Source organism: Orbicella franksi, chromosome 6 (assembly GCF_964199315.1).
Source record: "Orbicella franksi chromosome 6, jaOrbFran1.1, whole genome shotgun sequence".
Lineage (NCBI taxonomy): Eukaryota > Metazoa > Cnidaria > Anthozoa > Scleractinia > Merulinidae > Orbicella > Orbicella franksi.
The window spans coordinates 28423514-28445185 of record NC_138150.1 but is presented as its reverse complement, the minus strand read 5'-3'; the positions used below and the strand labels follow the sequence as shown (position 1 = coordinate 28445185).

General features: G+C 39.7%; 2 protein-coding genes across 2 annotated transcripts; both read right to left on the bottom strand.

Moving 5' to 3' along the window:
* Positions 1 to 1537: 1537 nt before the first annotated feature.
* Positions 1538 to 5319, bottom strand: LOC145488869 (uncharacterized). The gene is made up of 4 exons (XM_081467695.1): positions 4840 to 5319; positions 3660 to 3801; positions 2914 to 3456; positions 1538 to 2217 (listed from the first exon to the last, which is right to left on the bottom strand). Exons 1-4 carry the CDS (start codon positions 5155 to 5157, stop codon positions 1904 to 1906), a joined length of 1317 nt encoding a protein of 438 aa, XP_081323821.1. The 5' UTR covers positions 5158 to 5319; the 3' UTR covers positions 1538 to 1903.
* Positions 5320 to 5908: 589 nt separating this feature from the next.
* On the bottom strand, positions 5909 to 20269 carry LOC145488860 (uncharacterized). Its single transcript, XM_081467684.1, has 11 exons — positions 19607 to 20269; positions 19169 to 19236; positions 18498 to 18749; positions 18030 to 18171; positions 15979 to 16307; positions 13321 to 13465; positions 10603 to 10737; positions 9766 to 9947; positions 8635 to 8776; positions 7948 to 8291; positions 5909 to 6061 (listed from the first exon to the last, which is right to left on the bottom strand). Exons 2-11 carry the CDS (start codon positions 19220 to 19222, stop codon positions 5909 to 5911), a joined length of 1878 nt encoding a protein of 625 aa, XP_081323810.1. The 5' UTR covers positions 19223 to 19236; positions 19607 to 20269.
* Between the last annotated feature and the right edge of the window lie 1403 nt (positions 20270 to 21672).

Here is a 21672-nt window from a genome sequence, read left to right as displayed (position 1 = left end):
ATTTTAAGCATTTAAAATTATTGAGTCAACTGAAAGCCTCAATTACACGTAAGGTTTAACACAAGCTCCACTTTGAAAACCTAAACATGCCAAAAGTAACCTTTTAGGCCCCGTCCACAATACTTTGGAGGAATTTGCAAACGCAGCTTTATTTCCACACTTGCCTAACTTTTCGAAAACCCTGTTCAATCCGGAGGAATTTGAAAACGCCGGCTTTTCGTTTTCGTGCGGACGGGAAACATTTTGGAAACATAGCTTTTCGAAAACGATGACGTCACGATAATCATGTGATTTCCCTGACCGAGTTTTCTTCAAACACAAATCCAAAATGACCGTTGATTGATGTGTTTTATTTTACATCCTCCGGCGTCGCGTGGAAAAAAATCATTTGATGCGTTTTCAGAGTGAAACCTTCGTTTCCAAATTCCTCCGTTCTAGTACGGACGGGGCTAATAAACGTATGATAAAGAGTGTTCAAACCAAGATGACACTGACATACTGCCGCCTTTTCATAAAGCTCTGGGTAGGTTTGTTCAAACAAAGAATTGGCCTGAATTTTGTTTCTTTTCATTGGAATTTTGTGATTATCCGCTTGTTCCACTCAGTTTTGAATCACTTTATATTAGCGGTGAAAAAACATCACATTTATCTCCCAGCATTTAAAACTTCTGGACTTTTGAATAACGAGGTCCGTGACATTCTTGACATGGCCAGTCTGGGAAAAACCAAAATAACTTCATGCTGACGAAGAACACGAGCAGTTGCTTGTTCCTAACTGATTGGATAAAAAGTTTGAAAAACCAACACAAAGTTGACAAAATATCAGGTCAAAAATGACACAATTCCACTAAAAAATCCCAAGTGGCAACTCGTGCTACAAAGTAGTAAATTAAGCAATGTACAAGCTGAACCTTAACCTATTTGCCATTCATTTGAAAAGCTCACTGGATCAAGGCCAGTCGACATAGGCAGAAAGTCTGTACAGCGAAGATATCGGTGACGTGACCTATTGTTATCCACGAGAGAGGTAAGGAGAGTCTTGGGGCTCCAATGACTTTTACTCTCCATGTACAAATTCTACTTACTCTACTGCTGACAGTGTGACTGACTAACCTAATGAATATACAAGCACGATACTTTCCAGCAAAATGCCTTCATGTCAGCATACATGTTTGGGTTTACTGACCGTGCGAACTAAAGAGACCTCCCTGGCTTTGCTTAAACAAGAAACCGCACCCACCAACGAGACGAATAGCAATACTTGATGAAGGGCCACTGAAAACGATGGGATAGATCATCCGTAAAATCGAACCATAACGTATACTTTCGTGGAGGTCTCAACCAAGGTCAGCAAGACTACCGAAAACGGCTATATATCGTGAGTACAAAACCAACAACGAAACTAAGTTCAAGAAAAGATATCTGTGGGAGGACCACACGAGACATATCGTAAACTACCGCTGCTTATATGCCATGGACTGATAACTTCGTAAAGAGTTTTGGATAGCCTATAAACGGAGGGGCATATATCCGGGAGGGATTTTAAGCTGAATGAAAAAAAAAAAAAAACAGTTTTGCAAATGCGTTTTTTTTTTTATACTCATTTCACTCTAAACTTGAAATGGGGCTTATATCCTGGGGGCTGTTTTAATGGTAGTAGAATTTTGCTCACAGCTGCATGGGTCTGTAACTGGAGGGGCTTATACGAGGGAAGGCTTATAAGCGGCAGTTTACAGTACTTAAAAAGAAAAAATTAAAACAGTTAAGCAACGAACAAATTTAGCTTCTTAGTATTATTAAATTGCTAACCAAGAGACCTTTAGCTGATGTAGCAAAGACTCCTTTATAGTTTCGTTTCCTGGAATTAGTAATAACAAAAACAGCGTTTGAGGGTTTACTTTTTCTACAGTAACGTAATGATCACCTTGCCATGACCAGCTGTATTGTAACAGCAATCACTTTGCTGATCTTTTCCAACATTATAGGAGCCTCCTCCTCCTGCACAGGAATCATTTTTATTATTCCCATTGCTTCCCCCTGAGTACCCTCCACCACCACCTCCACCCATACCACCACCCCCACCCCCTCCAAAACCACCGTTTGCATGGCCATCCCAGGATTGTCCACCCGTCCCTCCCTGAAGAAATCCTTTACCCCCTTCTCCGTCCTGTACCGCGGTACCATTTCGTCCACCGAAGTAAAAACCGCCGCCACCACCTGAGAAACAAAAATCAGTTGACTGATTGCTTTAAATATATTTAGCGATTCTAGATTTAGCAGTGTCAGGCGCCGCAATGGGAGTTTTCTGAATGATTAAATCCTCACTTGCTTATCTTTCCTACAAACGAGATTTTTACCTGACCCTATTTACTGCGTTTTTCAATAACACGAGAAAAATGGGATTTAAACTCAGCTCCTGGCATGTTGTGTCTCTTGTTTCTGTCAGTTAAATGTTTCTCGGTTTCCTAAGTTTGAGAAGAGCATTTCGAACGCTAACGTTCTCACTTTTGACATGCAGAGCAAGCCAGGTAGGTGTCTTCGTTTTTAAGATAATTCTTCTCGTCTTCCAGTTTTCTCAGCCAACATTGCAGAGTTCTAAGTTTTACTGGTTTTGTAGAATCTAGTTTGGATAACTTGGTTAACTGCATGCATTGTCTTGCAAACATTACAACAACAGGAACGAAATGGAGATTTCTTAACTTTGGTGAAGTGAAAACATTCAAAGCAATAAGGGAATCCCCGAGTTTGCCTCTCTGCCAAAACAAGTCTTCGTGCGAAACCATTCATATGAAAATGATTTTGTCCTCAGGTTCATTCTCGTTTTGCAAATCAAACCCATTTTAATTCATATAAAAGGTTTTGCACGTAGACTCGTTTTCAAGCAGAGGCAATAGGTAACTCGGTCACTCTCACCTGACAGCTTATCATCTTCCGTTTCTGCACCTTGTCCATTGCTGCCTCCTGACCTTGAGTTGTACCCAGGATTCCCTGACATGTTCGTGCTGGCATCACATCCCTCGTGTCTCGATGTTACAGCTCTGAGGCCTCCACCGCCTCCCGCCACTATCAAAGACGTATTGCTTCCTCTCACCACAAATGTTCCTCCACCACCTCCACCAGCTCCACTAACTCCAGAACTCAAGTCGTGTCTTATTCCTCCCTCTTGACCAACCAGAATTTGAATTATTTCTCCTTGCGAGAGGTTGAAGGTTCCAACCATTCTTGCACCTCTTCCTCTGTATTGTGAACTGTTCTGGTAGTTATCATGGCCCCCTGCTGCTCCTACTGCTTCTATTCTGTATTGACCAGTGTACGGCACAGTCCACTGTTGAATACCGCCGGACAGTGTAACTTGACCGTCATGATCCTGACCTGTGTAGTTACTACCGAGTGACTTTGGACCATCTTTTCCACTCGCTCCGAGACTTGTAAAGGTAGCATCGAAGCCTGAATCAGCTGGAAACAATAACCGTGAGTCCAAAATTCAACAGTCGAACAACTTTTGTGCCTTAAGCTACCCAAGAAGGTAACGGGTGGTCCTAAATTTTATCTTGCAAAACGAAAAGACAGATGAATCTTGTAAAAGTTAAACAAGAATTTAGAATGTGTTTCGCGCTTGGTGCAGATTTTACACATTTTTAGCTGTCTTTTTAAAATACCTTGTACACATCCATAGAGCTCCACTCTCATTGAAACGTGACTATGGTTAGCCACTGGTTGAAAACGAATGTACCGAGCTGTGATTGGTGGGTTAAGTGCATGATACACAACAGTGTCCTGGTCTGTGTTTCCATCAAATTCCTGAGTAAGTAACACAATGAAATGTTAGACATTAACCTATTTGCTTAATAATTCAGTGAAACCTTGTTAATCCGGTCATCAACGGACCACAAAAATCTGGTTGAAATAACGGGGGGCTTTATTAAAGGGGTTCTGAGCTTTTCTTCCTGCCACAATAAATGGCTGTAATAACGAGGTGGCCGTATCAACAGGATCGTACGTGGGCGTAAGGCGGGGTTTCACTGTATCATGAATGACAAATTACTCCTTAATTTTGGCGCAAAACTTCAACGTTAATCACAAACTTACGATTGTAAGCGTAATTTGTCACCCGTGATATTAAAAGGTAGTCAAAAGGTATACTCTGATTTCTCTTGCGCTATGTCAAAATTCTAATACTTTCCCACGTCTAAAGCCTCGGAAATTATTAGAATCGTGACAAAAACGCGCGTGAAATCATTTCATATAAAATAAATTAAGTGAAATGTTTCAATTCTTCGGTTAACACTTGCCAGGTTTTATGTTCATTTATTTATATTAATAAACAGAGGTGAAATGGAAAAGCTATTTTATGTGATTTTGCTACACATAAAATGTTTAGGAAAATGACTGAATTGCTGAAAACTGTAATCATAATTTCACTCGTCACCATACAGTCTTTTTATTGGAGATTAAGAACATTAAGATATCGAGCAGCAGTTATGTCATGAACAGTTTAATCATATTCTATGAGAGTTTCGCTCAGTTACAAGCCGTAAATTTCATATTTCTTAGGGGAAAAAAAAAATAATATTCCAATAGCGCTCAGTATTGCTTTTAAGCCTCCTCCAATATTTGCTGCTAATGTTTCAGTTTAGTTTCGTCGTTTTCCTTCTGATAATTTCATTTATACAGTTTTCAGCAATTCAGTCATTTTCATAAACATTTTATGTGTAACAAAATCACATAAAATAGCTCTTTCATTTCACTTCTGTTTATTAATATAAATAAATGAACATAAAACCTGGCAAGTGTTAACCGAAGAATTGAAACATTTCATTTAATTTAAGCTATTTTTACTTTATCTGTGGCTTGTCCCAGTTCCTTGTAGTAGTGGATTGCCTCTCCATTGTCACTGTACTGCAGTTTGTACTTAGTTACCCACTGTGAAAAATCCGGGGAATTCCTTCCTTGGGTTGCTACTCGTGTCACTTTAGTGTACTGAACTCCCAGATCAACCTGCAACCACGGATTTTCATCTCTTGAATCAGCGACCCAAGCTCCTGCTGCCGTGTTTGGAATTTCTTGAAAGTTTAGCCTTGCGTGCGAGGCAGCATATTCAGCATCTACTTCCGATGAGGCGGTAATCTGTGCGTCAGTGATTGCTCGGCTTTCCATACCGAGAGCGTCTTGACATTCTGAGGGTTTTAAGAAAAATTACAATATTCAGTATGATGGCCTTTAAGACTAACTAATAGAACTAAACCGTTTTTTTTTTTTTCTTTTTTGGTCTCCTGGAGTTTGCTATCAATTACGGTGGAACCCCTTTGGTGCGATCACCAACGGGCCATGGAAATTTGGCCGTATTAACGGAATAGCCGCATTAACGGGGTGGCCGTATGAACGAAGTAGGATCAAATTTTATGACTCGTCTAAATTGAGTAACGTCTTAACATATATAGCACAAGTGCACTTCTAAACTTTAAAAGGCAACCGGAATGCAGATATAACTTTTAAAAATTGAAACTTTAATAGCTAAATGCACTATTAATAATACTGAAGATGGACATAACTGGTTTGAGTGGCCGAATAAACGGGATAAATAATATAGTATTACACAGGTTGGGATTTCAGAATGTGGTCATTTGCCGTATTAATGGGGTGGCCGCATTAACAGGCTCTTCTTATTAGAAACTGTATGGGCGTTTCTCCGGGACAAAAAGGTGGCCGTAATAACGAGATGACCGTTTAATGAGGTGACCGTTAGGCGGGTTCCACTGTATCATGGGTGACACTTTTAAAACATTTCTTTCTCTTGGTCTCACTTGTCAATTGGCTCGTTTCGTCAAGCTTTTAACGTGTTCCAATTTTTTTTCTGAAGTAAATAGTTCAGGTTAATTTACATGAAAAGTCGAAATAACTGAATTTGCTAATTCTCACCTTCAATACAGCCATAGAACTCTGTCCTCATGGCAATGCGACCATGCCATGATTCTGGATGAATACGAATGTAGGGAGTGATGATGGGATATTTTAGATCATTACTCACAGGTGTATATCGATCATTATTTCCTGAGAATACCTTAAAGAATGAAGAATTCAAAATGATCAATTCTACCGCGAAATTAGAAAAGTCGCGTCACCCCCCCTGCCCCCCCCCACTCCACCCCGAACAATCCGCGAAAAGGTAGTGACGTAATTTAACACCTGTGAATGAATCCCACAAGCAACGACCCAAAGGTTACCGTATACTTCAGGGGTGTCTCTCCACTCCAATGGAGGTAGCGTCTCGCGATTACATCACAGATACCCTAAACTCTTTTTTCAATATAAGCTCATAGATTTGCAATTGCCTATCCAAAAAGTTCATTAAGTTTGTCGAAACTGATGAAATTTAAATCGGAGGATTTAAGTTATCTCTTTTAAGTACCAACTCAACACAATTTTATAGTTTCTCATTTCTTTTTTTAAGGAAACCAAACGCTTAAAAAGCAAATTTTAGGATTTTCAAATTTCCCATCACTCTTTTGTTGTTGTTTGATCTTTCAACTGACCAAATTTGAACGAAACTTTTGTTTCAGTTTAGTCTCGAGAATCGAGCTACCAATAGATAAGAAACTTTTACTTCCGGTTGGTCGGCTGTGTCCATTTTCGCGATTAATATTGACTCTTTCTAACTTTTTCCCTTTTTTGCCTGAAAGCTCATAGAATGAGGCGAACGAAAATTGAAGTTTTCACTTTGAAGGTACATGGCAACCTTAGGACACTCCATAGCTATCTCAAACGTGACTGAACTTTGTATTTTGGTAAGTCCTTAAGAAGAAGAGCCACCCTCCCCTCCACCCCACCTCACTTTTACACATAGCTCATAATATCACCCAATAGCAATTACGAAACATACATTGAACAAAGTCTCTTCCTTGATGCAAAAATCATTGTAGACGAAGGCTGCGGAGTACAAAAACTGATTCACTTAAATTTCATCAAAAACCAACGAACAAAATATTGATAAAGCTCCTTTAAATAGAAATTGTGTATCCCTTGTCACATTCGCCGGTCATGAACATTGAAGCTAGGAGGAGTGGGACATAGGAGAAGGCAGCGTCGCCGAGTGGTCAGCGCGTCGGACTCGTAATCCAGTGGTCCCGGGTTCGAGTCCCACTCCAACCATTACCAAGATTTGTTTCATGGTACTCTAGTTCAAATACTCAGTTACGCTTGTAAATAGCCAGCTGGTTTGCTTCCGGCTAGTTGGGATTTTTAGCAATGTTATTTTCACTTTTCAATTATTTGTTTTAGTTGTTTACTCGGCCTCACTGGCCTTTGAGCTATAAACACCGGCGAGGGTAAGTAAAGGTTATTATTATTCAACTTTCATACACTATGCGAATTCCGATTTTCTGATTGGCTGATTTGTGCCACGTGATACTGGGTTGTGAGGAAACAACCACCTTGACGTCATTATCGTGGTGTAAAAGCAAGGTGTAAATTCAACACACCACGGTCATTACACCATGGCTTCGGCTGACTCAAATATAGTGGTTTCAATGCAATGTTTCTTTGTGCAGTGTATCCAATTTGAATAATAAAAATGTTAACGTACTCATTGCTCATGAATTATCGGGATTTACCTGTACTCGTTCACAAAGAATGAACTCGAAATTTCTCGTTCATTGTTAGCGAACTCGAGCAAGTAAATCCCGATAATTCACTCGCTGATTGCGGTAACCTGTAATTATTATTAATTTATCATTATTTATATAAGCATGAGTGTCTTGTCCAAGGACATGTTGATCCAGGTAAGAAACAGACCCGGACCTCTGAACACACTATCTACTTGCTAAGCCACCACGCCTCCCAGTGACAAGTAACTTGGTATAACATGATATAAACTAAGTACAGCACTTAATGTCAGAACGTAGACAGAGTTGAACTAATTAACCTTTTATTACTCATTCTTTTACTTACTTTCTTTAATCCCTCCTCTTTGTAATCTTGAAAAGACACCGAGTCGTATCCATAAGATAGGCTGAAACTTTTTACCCACTGATTTCGATCCTCTCTTCCTTGTATAGCCACTCGAGCTACTTTTCTCCAGTCACCAAAATGTACTTGAAAAAATTGATTATTGTCATCCCTTCCCGCTGCCCAGCCACCCGCTCTGTCTGATGTGCGCAGAAAATGCAATCTTCCGTTTTTAGCCTCAGTTCTACTGGACAGGTAAGAGGAAACTGTTATAGCAGAGTCTGGAATTTGTTTATTCTGCATTCCAAAGGCTTCTAAACACACTGGAGGCTTTGGCGTCGGGAAACCTGTTTTATTGCAACGAAAACAGATTTACTGACGACATATCATGACAAGGATGATATAAAAATATCTTGAATAGGCCAAAATATTCAGGCTATTCTTCTTTTACTTAGTTCTGACAGTTGATATACCTTGCAGAAAATCAGCAAGAGATACTGATGTATTTTTGTTTTAAAGAGTAAACAGCAGTTTATATTCTATCGTGCAAGTAAGCTTTAGTTATCGTTATGGTGACAACCCTGACATAGAGGAGACTATAATTATATCCATCCACAGCGTCGTTTACGAACGACAGCTGGGGAAAGTAGATATATGGAGACGAGAGCCAGACGAGCATAATATACATACCATCACTGCATCCGTACAACTCCACCCTTAATGACGGCCTTTCTTGGTATGTTTTAACATTGATTTTAATAAAACGAGCGATGATCGGAGGATCAAGGATGTGGCCCGCTGTACGAACATTATCTGTGTTTCCCTGGAGGACCTTTAAACATTAAGAACATGAGTATCTTAGCCTTTACTTCCTCCTTTTTATTATCTTTTGGTTACGCTTTCGTAAAGAAGTTCTTTTGGATAAAGAAAAAATGATAAACTGAAGGAATTCCTTAACTCAGGGAAAGATGTCAAATCGGGCCTGAATTGTCGCGATTTTTCCTTCTCGTGAGAGCCGAGTCATTTGCATATTTTAATTTCGAGGAAAAGCAAGCGTAGATACACAAAAAATGGCACAACATCTGTGAGATAGGTGGGATATAGTTTACGGGATATAATTCATCACTGAGTAGAAATCAAAATAGCTCGCGACAAAAATGACAGACTGTTCTTCCTTCCTTGCGAAATTTACATAAACATAATCCTTTCACCGCGTGTTTCCATTATGCCGTCCAAGACGAGAAGTCTATAAAGTATATTGCTGCGCTTCAATCCTTTTCGAGGGTCAAATCATGTTAGTTTTGAAACTCATTAAAAGATGAACTTTTGGTATTTTTTAGTTCACGGTCACAGGCGACTATGTTCCAGTTCCTTTAGCAGAAAAGCAGTGTTTTATCTTATCTTCTATCACTATTCTGTCATCATACTATTATTTTTCTTTGACAAAACACTAGCATTGACCGTAGTTGTTTCTAGAATATTAGCAGAAAATAATGTTTAACAATTATTATTAACCGAGGCCGCCAAGCGGCCAGGTAAAATATTCACCACTTACACCGACAATGAGGTTAATAATTGTTTTGATACACACCACACAAGCTGAATACCTAGCAGATCCAAAAAGCCTTTAATACTGACAATAAATCAACAAACCGAAACGGAAGCTATTTTGTTTCTCTTCGGCTGCTCAGAGGTGAACATTTAGCCAATCAGAACGCTTGAAACTCACTATTCTCTTGAAATTGTATGGTATATCCGTATGAAAAGCCAACCCCATCCAGACCCTTTGTTAATATGTAGATGCGGGAGTTATGCTAATACCTGACCATTGTTGTGTGATATGAATGTTACCCCGTCCTGGCTGTAATCCAGGGTGTAGTTTTTTGTCCACCAGTTTTTATCAAATGATCCTTGAGTGGCAATCCTTGTCACCTTGGTAACATTTTCCAAGTCAATATGTAGAAACTGATTGTCCTTCCAGTCATCGTCAGATATCCATCCTCCTTTTAATATTGTATTTGAAAACAGGGGAAATGAAGAAATATAGAAAACGAAAGGAGGACAAATGATGTCTACAGAATAAAGTCTTATTTCTAAATAGTTCATATTGATGGTATCGAGTATTTGCTCTAAGTACATCTGGGATCTGTTTTGTGTTTTCTGGAAACAAAATTAATTACAAACGCGAACTTTTCAATTCCACCATTTAACGCTGTTTCAAACAGTACACAGCCTTCGCAATCGAGGATCAACATCGTTGTAACTAGTTTTCGTAAGTAAACAAGGAATGTGAATTGACTGAGCGGTTTATCCATTGTTTACTGTGTGCGAATCAGTAGATGATCCCGGTGGTGCAATTGCGATGCCGTTTGGGGGCACGGTGGTTAGCTTCAGTGATCAGTTCAACATAAATAATAGGGTTTTCTTTCTATATGATTATGAGTATGATTATGATTATGATTATGGTTATGATTAGTCACGTAACCAGCGCGCTATCACGTGGTTATCCAATTTGTTCTGTTGCATTCTTCGATATAACACTTAAAAGAAACAGTTTCACGGTTCCATGTACAAAATTACACCGATGATTTTCCTAGGTTTTATCTAAGGCTTTTTGGCTTAATCTCATGTCGATGATATTTTGATAGAAAACATTACCTTCGTTGTTCAGTCTCCCTCGTTCCGGTCCATAAGAGTGCCTGTAACGTGACGATGCCACAATGGCTGAATTTGGTATCCTTCCGTTTTCCATTCCCAGCGGAGAAGCACATACCGTTTGCGGGATTTCCATTTCTGTTTAAAATAAAAAAGCCTTGAAATAAGCCAACCATGTAAATAAATTTTTCTCCAAAATTTTTAATTAATTGATTTTCTTAAATTCATATGAACTGATTTGTTATTTAAAATCCCAGCTTGCATGATTGCATAATAGACCAACGGTTCGAAAATTTTACGACCAAGAGCATTACCAAGGTGAGCTCGCTCCCGTTCCTTAAAAAAGAAGGTAATTGAACATTATAATTACCCAGAAATAACTGGTTAAGCCTGGAGGTATCAGTGGCATACACCTGGAGGGTGAAAATAGACATAGTAACAGCCCATCCTACATGTCCGCACCAGTTCTCGCCAACCTTTTCATGCCCACCTTGGGAGGACTGTGGATGAAGCAGTGCAGTGCGCCCTTTTTTTCCGACGCCATCTATTAAACGTCGTTTTATATCCTTAGCAATGAACAAGACGCCCTCCTATTCTTTGATATTCTTTGTACACCACACCACAAAGAGGCTTATACACAAATTGCCTCTTTTGGATCACAAGAACGCTTTTACTGCTCTAGCTACATCGTAATGACCACTATAGAAATTTCTGTCGCAACATGTTTTCAAATCAGGAGCCATAATCGGGGACGGAGACCGTAAGTCTTGGGATCCGCGCGCACCTATGATATGGGACAATTTTTCTATTTTTAGAACAAATTGCGCCATCCTGACGTCATATATCCGCGGGGATCCACGCACATGTCGGGGCTCTCGCGTGGGTGTTGTCACGTTGCGTGATCAAATGGTGAGAGTTGAGAGACCTTGGGAGATTATCTTGCGTATTTTTCACAGTGATGGCGGGGAATAAGGCAGGGAATACGAACCAGGGCGCTTATATGTAGTTTTATGCTCTGGGCTAACGGAAAAGGTGGGATTTTCAGGGTCGAAAACAAGACTTCAATCTCCCGCTGGGAATGAATAATAAGATCTGCTCGCGCTAGTTGTAAGCTTACGCGTATGTTTTTGCGTTTGTTCTGACTCAAGAATATAGCAAGAAAACCCTCTACTCTGGTATCGAGTTAATTTGTGAGTTTCTCAGACAATGGTTAATCATAACCAAAACCTGTTTTGATGGTTTCTTATTGTTCCTGCTTGTTTGGTGAGTTTGCAAAAGATTTTGAAAGGAAAGTCTGACGCGTACAATTAGCTCATTTGCATAGTGCAGCTCGTGTACTTTCAAGTCCGAGTCGGTGTTTTCAATTGTCAACAAATCTTGACAAAGATTTCTTTCGTTGTCTTTTGTGCTGAGATGCTGCAACAAATTTCACGAACGCAAAAAAGGCTACTAACATCATGTGTGTTTCTTCAACATAAGCATAGTGAAGTTTTACACTGTGAAAATGAAAATAGACAAGGAGTTTTGATAACTCGATCAACAAAATCGAAATCGTTATTTGAAGTTGATTAACGAAAGCGTCATCGTAACTTTGCTGATTATTTCTGCTTTATTCACATATTTTCAGCTTAGCTTTTAATATGTTCTCAAACATTTATCAATCTTAAACATATTTAAAAACTATCGAGTTATTGTTTGAGTTCGATGTACGCTTTCACACGAAAGTGCGGCGGAAGTACAATTTGTCATGTTTATTGACTGTACAAAACACGCATCGGCGGGCGCTCTCATTCATCGACAACAGAGAATTGACTGGATTTTTACACGAATAAAACTGAGCAGTATCTACGGACGTAAAGTTATTGGGCCTTGATGAAACATTAAGCGTTGCTTACAATTCAAGCGAAACTCAAACTAGCAATTATTTTGTTTAGTTTTCGGTCGCGATAGACAGGCAAATTCCTCGCAAGCGTGTGGCAAGAGGAGCTAGGAAACTATGAAGTCCTGAAGCTCTGCTATATCTTAATATATCCAGCTACTTTTTTGCTCTGTAATGGAAAAGCTGTTAATCTTCAACATATGTGAAATTTAGAGTGGAGTAATGTACAGTTCATGTAAAAGAAGCATCCGTCGGGACACAACTTGGCCAGCGATATATATAAGCTTACAGCGGAACATACCTAAATTCGACACTGTCTTACTTCACTCAAACTGGAGCAGCTTACGACGAAAATACTTAAGCAAAATTCCAACAGACGTAAACGCGTTGAGGTTGTGGGCCAAAAACATGAAAATTTTCGGGAATTTCGGACGCCATTTCCCCCGCGCGACATCCGCAAAAATCCTCGCAGCATGTACGCGCGTGTGCCGCAGGTGATGGCGCAATTTGTTCTAAAAATAGAATTATTGTCCCATATCATGGGGACAACCCCAATACTTGAAATGGCGCGCGCTTACGGTCTCCGTCCCCGATTATGGCTCCTGTTTCACATTTATTGTTCTTTTTTCCAAAAAATATTACGGCCCTGTTTCTACAAGAAATAGTACAAATACTGCATAACAAAATTTAATAAACATTGGTTTCGCATTCCATTCGCTCCTCTTAGTAATTGGAATTTGAGTAACTGATTAAGTCAAAGTAGAGAAGTAGAGAAGATATTATGTAGGATTAATCCTAATAACTTTGTAGATGGTGAAAAATAATGGCATAATCCAGCGTACCTGATTTGCAGCCATAGAAGTCCGCTCGTAAGCTAATACCATTGTTCCAAGCCACTGGATAAATTCTTATATAACGAGTGACATTGATTGGATTTTTCAGCAAATGACTCACAACGAGAAAATGATCAGTGTTTCCTGCGAATTCCTACGTCAAAAGGAACACAAACGGAGGCAGAGGAGTATCTTAATGTCAGCGGGTAGGGGTATATCATCTAAACGTTAAAAGGAGAAAGCATTACATGGAGAACTCTTTTACCTAAATTCCAGTTACAATCATTTTTGTCTTTTTTGGTATTTTATTGCTAAACCAGATCGCACCTTACCACGATATATATTATATATCCTTGTACCCGGTTGTTCAAAAGACGAACAAATTGACCTTGGATTATATTCGAATTTTTTAACCGAATGTTTTTTAGCCAGCGGGTAAAATAGCATTTTTACAATAACTGTCTAATTTCTCGCGCGCTGATTGGCTCGTTGTTATCATCAATAAGAGTACAGAAAGATAAATTTTTAATTTATGCAAGCTTTCAACAGTTCAACATTCAGCTGTCGAATTGTAAACTTTGTAACCAATGAGATTTTATTGACTTTTTTAAGTATAGCCAATCAAAAAGCGAGAAAAGCTATTGACAATGTTCGCTTCATCTTGAATAAAATTCACTTATCTTTCTTTACGGCAAGTTTAAGGCGTCTTTTCCCTCATTCATTCCTGGCATTTGACCATTTGAGTTGTTATTGTAAAAAATAAATAGACGTCAGTTTTTTATGCGTCTGTCCTCTTATTGATGATAAATTTCGTCATGACATTGTCAAAGTCTACTGCGGAACCACTCGCCTGCGCCTTGTGGTTCCACAGCCACTTTGACAATGTTATGACGCAATTTATCATCAATAAGAGGACAGACGCATAAAGAACTGACGTCAATTTGTTAAACCGAAGCAGCTTTTGTTGGCCGGGTAGTAAATCTCGGGTTAAGGAAGTTTAACTCCTAGTTAGCATCCCCTACTCTTTGTCAAGCTTAAGGACGGTGCCTACTAAATGCAAAGGTTTTTGCGCCAGGTTAGGACCTTGCGGAACAAGTAGATCTTTGCAAGGGCTATCGGAATCCACAAAGAAAAAAGAGGGTAGCCACGCATTTTTTCGAGGTAATTAGCCTTGAATCTCAACAAAAATGCTGACATTAGCATTTTTCTGAAAATAGAAGGAGAGGATATTTCTTCACAGCTTTCTTTAGAATTCGCCTTTACATACAGAAAAGCAACCACATTTATAAAGATTTATAAGTGGTAACATAAAAACCATTTTTGGTATGTTTTTAATAATAAAATCGTTGCAACAGCACTTTTAGCGTCTCTGACAGCCTTCCTCTGTTTTAGCTAAAATACAGTCTAAATATCTTTTGCTCACAACCAGAAACTAATCACTTGCTGAATAGGCTTGTCACTTCCATTTCATAACATAAAATATAGGGGTGGCCACGCGTTTTTAAAAGTTATTGATCCCTTTTTAAACTTTTTACGGTGCTTGTTACATTTTTTCCTGTCACCTCCCCAGTAAGTAAAACATTTGCGTATCTCGCACTTGTTTTGCGCTCGCACCACGCCATCTGCAGCTACATGTTTACAGTTGTATTTCGTTATAATTTTCGACAGATAACAGCTAGTTTTTCAGCTGGAAGACGTTAACAGTTAGTGGTTAGCGATATGCTACTGCTCTGGTGTTCCTGGTTTAAGTACAGGTTCATTAAACTTGATTTGGTCACAGTAGGAGAATTTTGCTTTCAATTTAGTGGTGTACTTGGTAGCGTAGTTGATTGCGTCATGTCAACCCAGCGCGCGCGTGGCGCTTAAACCATGCCTTGCGTGATGCGCAGAACGTGTGCGCACTAACAAAAGTAGACACCGTCCTTAAACGCCAAAATCATAGCTTCCCTTGAAGTTATTTCGCCACGTAAGAAGACGAGAAAGCACAACATAAGCGCATCGAAAACTATCATATTGTCCAAGACAGTGAATTGCGGAGCAGCTGGATATTCTCCAAGCAAGTTTACTGAATTTCTAATTAAAAAGAAAACGAAGCCCGACGCGTCTGTCTGTCTGTCTGTCTGTCTTTCTGTCTGTCTGTTTGTCTGTCTGTCTGTCTTTCAAATCGTTTAAATCTGTTTTCCCGTAGTTCTTTGTCTATGACATCATCGATGAGGACGGAATTTTGTAGAGGGCGAAGTTTTCACAGTATTTCTTACCTTCGCTATGCACTGAAAAACAACTTCGTAATTTTGATTCAACTTTTTTTCATTTAACGTATCCACGGTTAGCGAGGTGGGTTAAAGCTAACCGGCTGTTTAACCCGAGATTGCCCGTTATCTAGCTACAGACACAACGAACTAACATGCGGTCAAAATTTAAATCCCAAGTTAATTTAAGACTTTTAAGTCTTTAAGTCTTAAAGGTTAAAACCTTCCTTCGATCAACCGGACCCTGGAGGAAGGGTTCAACAACCACTGTATGAGAAACGTTTCATGCCTCGGAACACAGCACATTGGCCGTGGCCAGCGCAAGCACTAAGATTCTTTAATCTGGTGTACAGCACAGAGACGATTGGGCAAATGTGCATCTGAAATGGACTGCTCTTAAACTATAATAAAGCAATACCTTTGTATTATGGCCGTCTTCCTTGTAGTCACTGAAAAACTCTCCATCGTAACTGTAAGCAAGTTTGAACTTCGTAACCCACCACTTCCAAGACCGGTACGTACATCCCTGAATGGCCACACCAGTCACCTTGGTCCAATTTACAAATTCTACTTGAAACCATTGCTCTGTACCCTTTACGTCAGCTATCCAGCTTTCCTGTTGATAAAGCCGACCCCGACTTGCTTTATAGTACTGTTCGCTTGAAGCCGTTATGGCCGAATCGGGGATGTCGTTATTTTCTAATCCAAGACTAGCCATGCATACAGGAGGTTTAGAGGTCGGAAAACCTGTGATAGAAAAATTGTGGTTTAGAAATTAGGTCTCCTTGTTTGTAAATTCGAGCTGGCCGTTTTGCCATTCAACTACGAAAACACGCACAAATGTGTCTTGAAGAACCGAAAAAAGGGGCACCCTGTTACAGAAGCGAACTTTGCCAAAGCTTTGCCGAGTCACAAACTTAACCATGTTTTCGTAAGAACTGAGGTGGTGAGCGGTAAAATTAGGAAAATCATCATGAGTCAATTGATATAAATTTGAAATCAGTTCTTAGTTTAGCGAAGAGCATAAGGAGGTGGGGGGTGGAGGGGGTAAGATATAAATAAAATTGCTCAGATCAAATTTGGGCTAGATCTATTATCCCAATCTGTTGTTAGCTAAAATTCCAGTCTCAGAAGAGAAATTTTTATTTGTTCGTTTTTATTCAATTGCGCTGTTTTGCGCCCCAATGTATACATCGAATGCTGTTGCTATATAATATTGCAATAAGCGCTCCTCGTGCCCGCCCCCCCCCCCCCCCACAATTAATTAGCTTTTGACCTTAACATAATATTAAACATCATGATTATTAGAGCCCCTAAAATTACAGTTCCCGAGTTAAAGTATCTATTGTTTATCATTATAGATGTACATTTTTACCACAATTGCTGCTAATCTCGCAATCTGATTGGCTACCTTGTCGTTTTCGATAAAAGTCCATACCACGCTGCTCGCGTCAATGTATCGACTCTGAAAAAACGTTTTCTTTGACGTTGATATTGAGGTAAAAAACAAATCGAAATGTGGTTTAGCGTGGTCTGTACTCTTATCGACAACGAGTACGTGTCATTACTCTTTTCCTAAACATTTTTTTTTATTGTTTCTTCATGTTGAGCGAGTTTGCAAAAGTTTTTGGAATGAAAGTCTGACGTGTGCAACTAGCTCATCTGCATAGCGTTCACTTTCAAATCCGAGTTTTCAATTGTCAACAAAGCTTGACAAAGATTTCCTTCGTTATCTTTGATATTGTGGTAAAAAACAAATCCAAATGTGGTTTAGCGTGGTCTGTACTCTTATCGACAACGAGTACACGTCATCACGGTGGTCAAGCTTTGTTGTGGACTGACTCGGTAAACTTTTTAAAAGTCCTTTTCAATAATATTTCAATTGTCAGTTTTGCCGTTGGAAAGGTCGACCTCTCGCGACCTGCATCGCTCCCGCTCGCGCTCGCCCTCCGGACTTCGTCGCGCGAAGATTACTCTCTCGCTTCGCTCGAGGGGGGCTAAGTAAGTCAAACATTAACAAAAGGTCGACTTGTGATAAGTCTACTCACTCGGCTGCACCTCGTAGGTCTACAACATTTTGATCACTGTGATGTCGCGTATTCGTTGTCGATAAGAGTACAGACCAGGCTACACCACATTCGATTTATTAAATTCACAAGGAAGGAAACTTCCCGCCTCTAATAAGCGCCCTCCCAAATAAGCGCCCTCCCTTGCCAAAAGTAAATTAGCGTCTTGAGCGCTGAATCGAATTATTACGATAAAGGTTAGTAGCGTCATGTTTGTCTATGCTAATGCACGGATCGCGAGAACTTCAAAACATCAACCTAAACGACAAAAATCGCGTCACACGACATCGTGTCGTGAATATATTCTCTATCCTTGTAACGTTTTGGCGTTGCGATTTGCAAGGTAGGATAAGATTTTTTAGGGAGCAAATAGAAAATCAGCCCAGGCCTTTAGCCATCTTACCTGAATAGCAGCCATACAATTCCAACCGCATCGATATACGTCCATTCCAGGTGGATGGGTGAATGCGAACGTAACGAGCTACGATTGGTTCATCCAATGTATTGACGACAAGATTTGCACTGTCCTTGTTGGCTTCATATTCCTAAAATTAGACACACTCATTTGTTGACGTGTAACTGAAGGATACATGTAGTTATCAAACAAACGTAAATCAAAAGAGAACGCTAAAACTCAGTTCTATATCATTAGGGGACCCGCGGTATTACAATCCCCGACTCCACCAAATAGTCAACCGCTGGGACAAGAATGGAGAAGAATAGCGAATGGTCAAAGTAAAGGGTTTGTTGTTCTTATACCAATACATTTATCTATACTAAAGTATTGAGCTTCTTCTTGATGACGTTCTACTCATATCTAGCTCAGGATGATGGAGAGCCTGTCTACAATAGACTGAAATTTTCAACTTACCCTACGAACGTCGCTTGAGTTTTGAAGTTGATTCTCAAAGTATTCACCATTAAAACTGTAAGAGACAGTGTACTTAGACACCCACTCTTCATTGCAATGATGCTGATTATAGCAACCCTGCGTTCCAATTTTGGATACTTTGGCGACCTCCCCAAAATCCACTTGGATCCACTGTTCTTTGTTACTCTCCTTGGCTATATAGGTGGTGTGATGGTTGACCCTTCCTTTGCTTGGTCCAGTAGCATCTCTCAACTGCCAAAAATAATAAAGTGCATTTCATTTCACAAGTCGATGTATTGTTCCTGAGTCAGTATTTTTCCCTGTAGCGATAAGTACACCATTTGATGAAGTCCTTAAAATTTTTTTATCTTTAATTCATACTCATAACTAAAAAAAAAATCTTTAACACTTAGTAAACCTGTGGACTATATTTTCTGCAAGCAATGGGAGTGTTTAATTGTAGCAGAGTATTGTTTTGTCAGTAATAATAAAAAAAAACATTAAGCAAACTAATACGAGACCTAGTTCATTAAAGCTGTATCAGTATAACGTGGTACGGCATGTTTTTTTTATGACATAAATCACTTTTTGGCTTGGCATCACGTGACATGGTGCGATTTAGAACAGCATGGTATGGATTTTTGTTATATTGCCATTTAATGCGAAGATACCTCAGTAAAAGCCCTCAATGCGGAGTCTGAAATGTTCCCATTTTCCATTCCCATTGGTGAAGCACAATCTAGTATATTAGACAGGAAACTTCCATTTGTAAAAGTTGCGTTTTTGTGTCAGGATGGATGACTGAATGACTGAATGACTGAATGACTGAATGAATGAATGAATGGATGGATGGATGGATGGATGAATGAATGAATGAACCCTATTGCGGACGGCCACCGCATAAGCATAAGAATAAGAATATCAAAACCCTTCCTCCTTCTTATGCTTATGTCGCTCTTGTTTCTAGTGGGGACATGGTTGGCATAAGCATAAGCATAAGCGTAAGACTATCAGCCAATCAACGAGCACTTTATGCTTATGTCAACCATGTCCTCACTGAACATAAGCATAAGCATAAGAAGAACGCTTAGCTTTTATTATAAACGTACCTCCAGCTACAAACCCTGCAAAAAAGTAAGAAAAAAAGAAAAAGCTTAGTAAAAAATGTTGTAGTTTTCAAAATGCTTATGAGGCGTAAAAGTAACGAACAATAGAACTGATCTAACTTCACTACTGACAGTCGTCAGGAGCCAGCCAATGCCACGGCATTTTTACAGACCGGTCTATTTTTAGGCTTCTTTTCCGGTGAAATAGGTCAGTTCCTGTCTACATAAGCGCGCATCGGTAAGGAAAAAATTGTGATTGGTCAAAGAGGTTTCTACGGGGGTCTGAACTCGCGGTAAAATCAAACTAAAACTAGATCGGTCTGTGAAAACACCGTATCGGGAATATGGGGTAGTTGCACGCTCCTAGTGATGGGCTCCTGCAGTCGTGCATGACCACCCCAGGAACACCAAGTAAAACTGTTTCTGCAGGAACACCACTTGTGTGGTACGATAACTTCGCTGCAATGATCTTACCAGCTCTACCGGCTTGAGTCTGAAACCAATTCAAAAAAGTTTAAGTCACACTTAAACAGGTTAGTTCTACAGCTATACATGACGGATGTATGACCAATTTCTATGTTGCACTACGGATCAAGGAAAGTCGTAAAACTGATGGTTTGTTAGGAACATCCAAAACGATAAAGGGGAGTTTAAGGGATTGACGGGGGGGGGGGGGGTCTTGCTGATTGGGAAAGTTGCGCTAGTTGTGTCGCTGGTAAAGTTGTTTCCTGGAAAACTTAAAGGAAAATGTATTTCATTGTTACTAGTGCAGTTTTGTCCATCTTTGTAAAATCCCTCTTTGCAGATGCAGACGTGAGATCCCTGGGTATTGTTACACACTGCATTGGCGTCACAATCAGGCGGAATTTCGTTGGCACACTCATCTATATCTAAAAAAACAGAAATTAATTTCCTTAAAACTAGGTTCCTTTGAAGTTCCCTTGATCAGAATAGAGTCTTCACTCTACATTAAAATTTTTTTAAGTCTTTCGCGGTTGTTGGTAGTCCTAGAGCGAACTTGCTGACCTCTTTATCACCGTTCTCCTCAGCTATGGGTTTTAAGCGTGGCGGGGGAGATTTTTGAACCTCCGAGTTCGCCTTTCGCAGTTAGATTTGTGAACAAATCTAGAGACGCGCCTAGCTTTTGCCCTTTCCGAGTTTAATCCATATGTAAAACACTGGCTACTCATACCCCGTCCACATTGCGTCGTAGAGATATAAGGACGTTCGCGTTAGTTGTTTCTACGCATCCTTACTGCGCACGAAAATTTTCTTGCATTCTGACACAAGTAACTCATTATCTGACTGCTGTAAAAATTTTAAAAAATCTATCGCCTGGAAAATTTTCGCGTGAACGGGGCTCCCTAATAACGGCATTTTCACTCTGAAAACGCATCATATGTTTTCTTTCCACACTACGCTGGAGGAATTTTGGATTTGTGTTTGAGGAAGACTCTGACATAAGAGAAATCACATGACTATCGTGACGTCATTGTTTTTGAAAAGATCCGTTTCCAAAATGTAATCCGTCCACACTAGACCTCACTAAAAGTCAGCGTTTTCAAATTTCTCCGGTTTGGAGCGTTTTCGGCAAGCTCCGGTTTCCCTTGCGGATTAGTGTGGACGGTACTAACCTAACTGTAGAAATACAGCTGTGTTTTTAAATTTCTGCGGCGTAGTGTGAAATAGAACTCAGAAGAACATTACGCGCAGCTCTTTGTTTAAATATACAACTTACCCGTGCAGGTTATTCCATTGCCAACAAATCCATCTTTGCACGTGCAGTTATATGATGGCAGTGTATTTTTGCACACAGCGCCGTTAACATCACAGTTGTGAGTTCCGTCGGTACACTCGTCAATATCTAACAAAATAAAAAGATTCCTGTGGAATATCTAAATCGTAACGACAGTTGTTATTACTTTATCTCACCGGAGATAATTGTTATTATATTCCATGTGATCTCCTAGCATGAACTACCTGTTAAACTTTTAAGCAAGATCCGACAGTAGCAGCAGTGCAGATTATTCCATCTTCATGAAATCTATCTTTGCACGTGCGGTTATAGG

Bases quoted from the DNA above. Each gene is read 5' to 3' on its own strand.
- LOC145488869 (XM_081467695.1), bottom strand. From the start codon at position 5,157: ATGGAAAGCCGAGCAATCACTGACGCACAGATTACCGCCTCATCGGAA. The intron at 3,457-3,659 runs GTATTTTAAAAA...TATTGTTTCCAG, and splicing joins GCTCTATGGATGTGTACAAG to CTGATTCAGGCTTCGATGCT. The intron at 2,218-2,913 runs GTGAGAGTGACC...TTTGTTTCTCAG, and splicing joins GGAAGATGATAAGCTGTCAG to GTGGTGGCGGCGGTTTTTAC.
- LOC145488860 (XM_081467684.1), bottom strand. From the start codon at position 19,222: ATGGGAATGGAAAATGGGAACATTTCAGACTCCGCATTGAGGGCTTTT. The intron at 10,738-13,320 runs GTACGCTGGATT...TATTTTAAACAG, and splicing joins CTTCTATGGCTGCAAATCAG to AAATGGAAATCCCGCAAACG. The intron at 6,062-7,947 runs GTAAGTAAAAGA...TCATTCTTTAAG, and splicing joins AAGAGGAGGGATTAAAGAAA to GTATTCTCAGGAAATAATGA.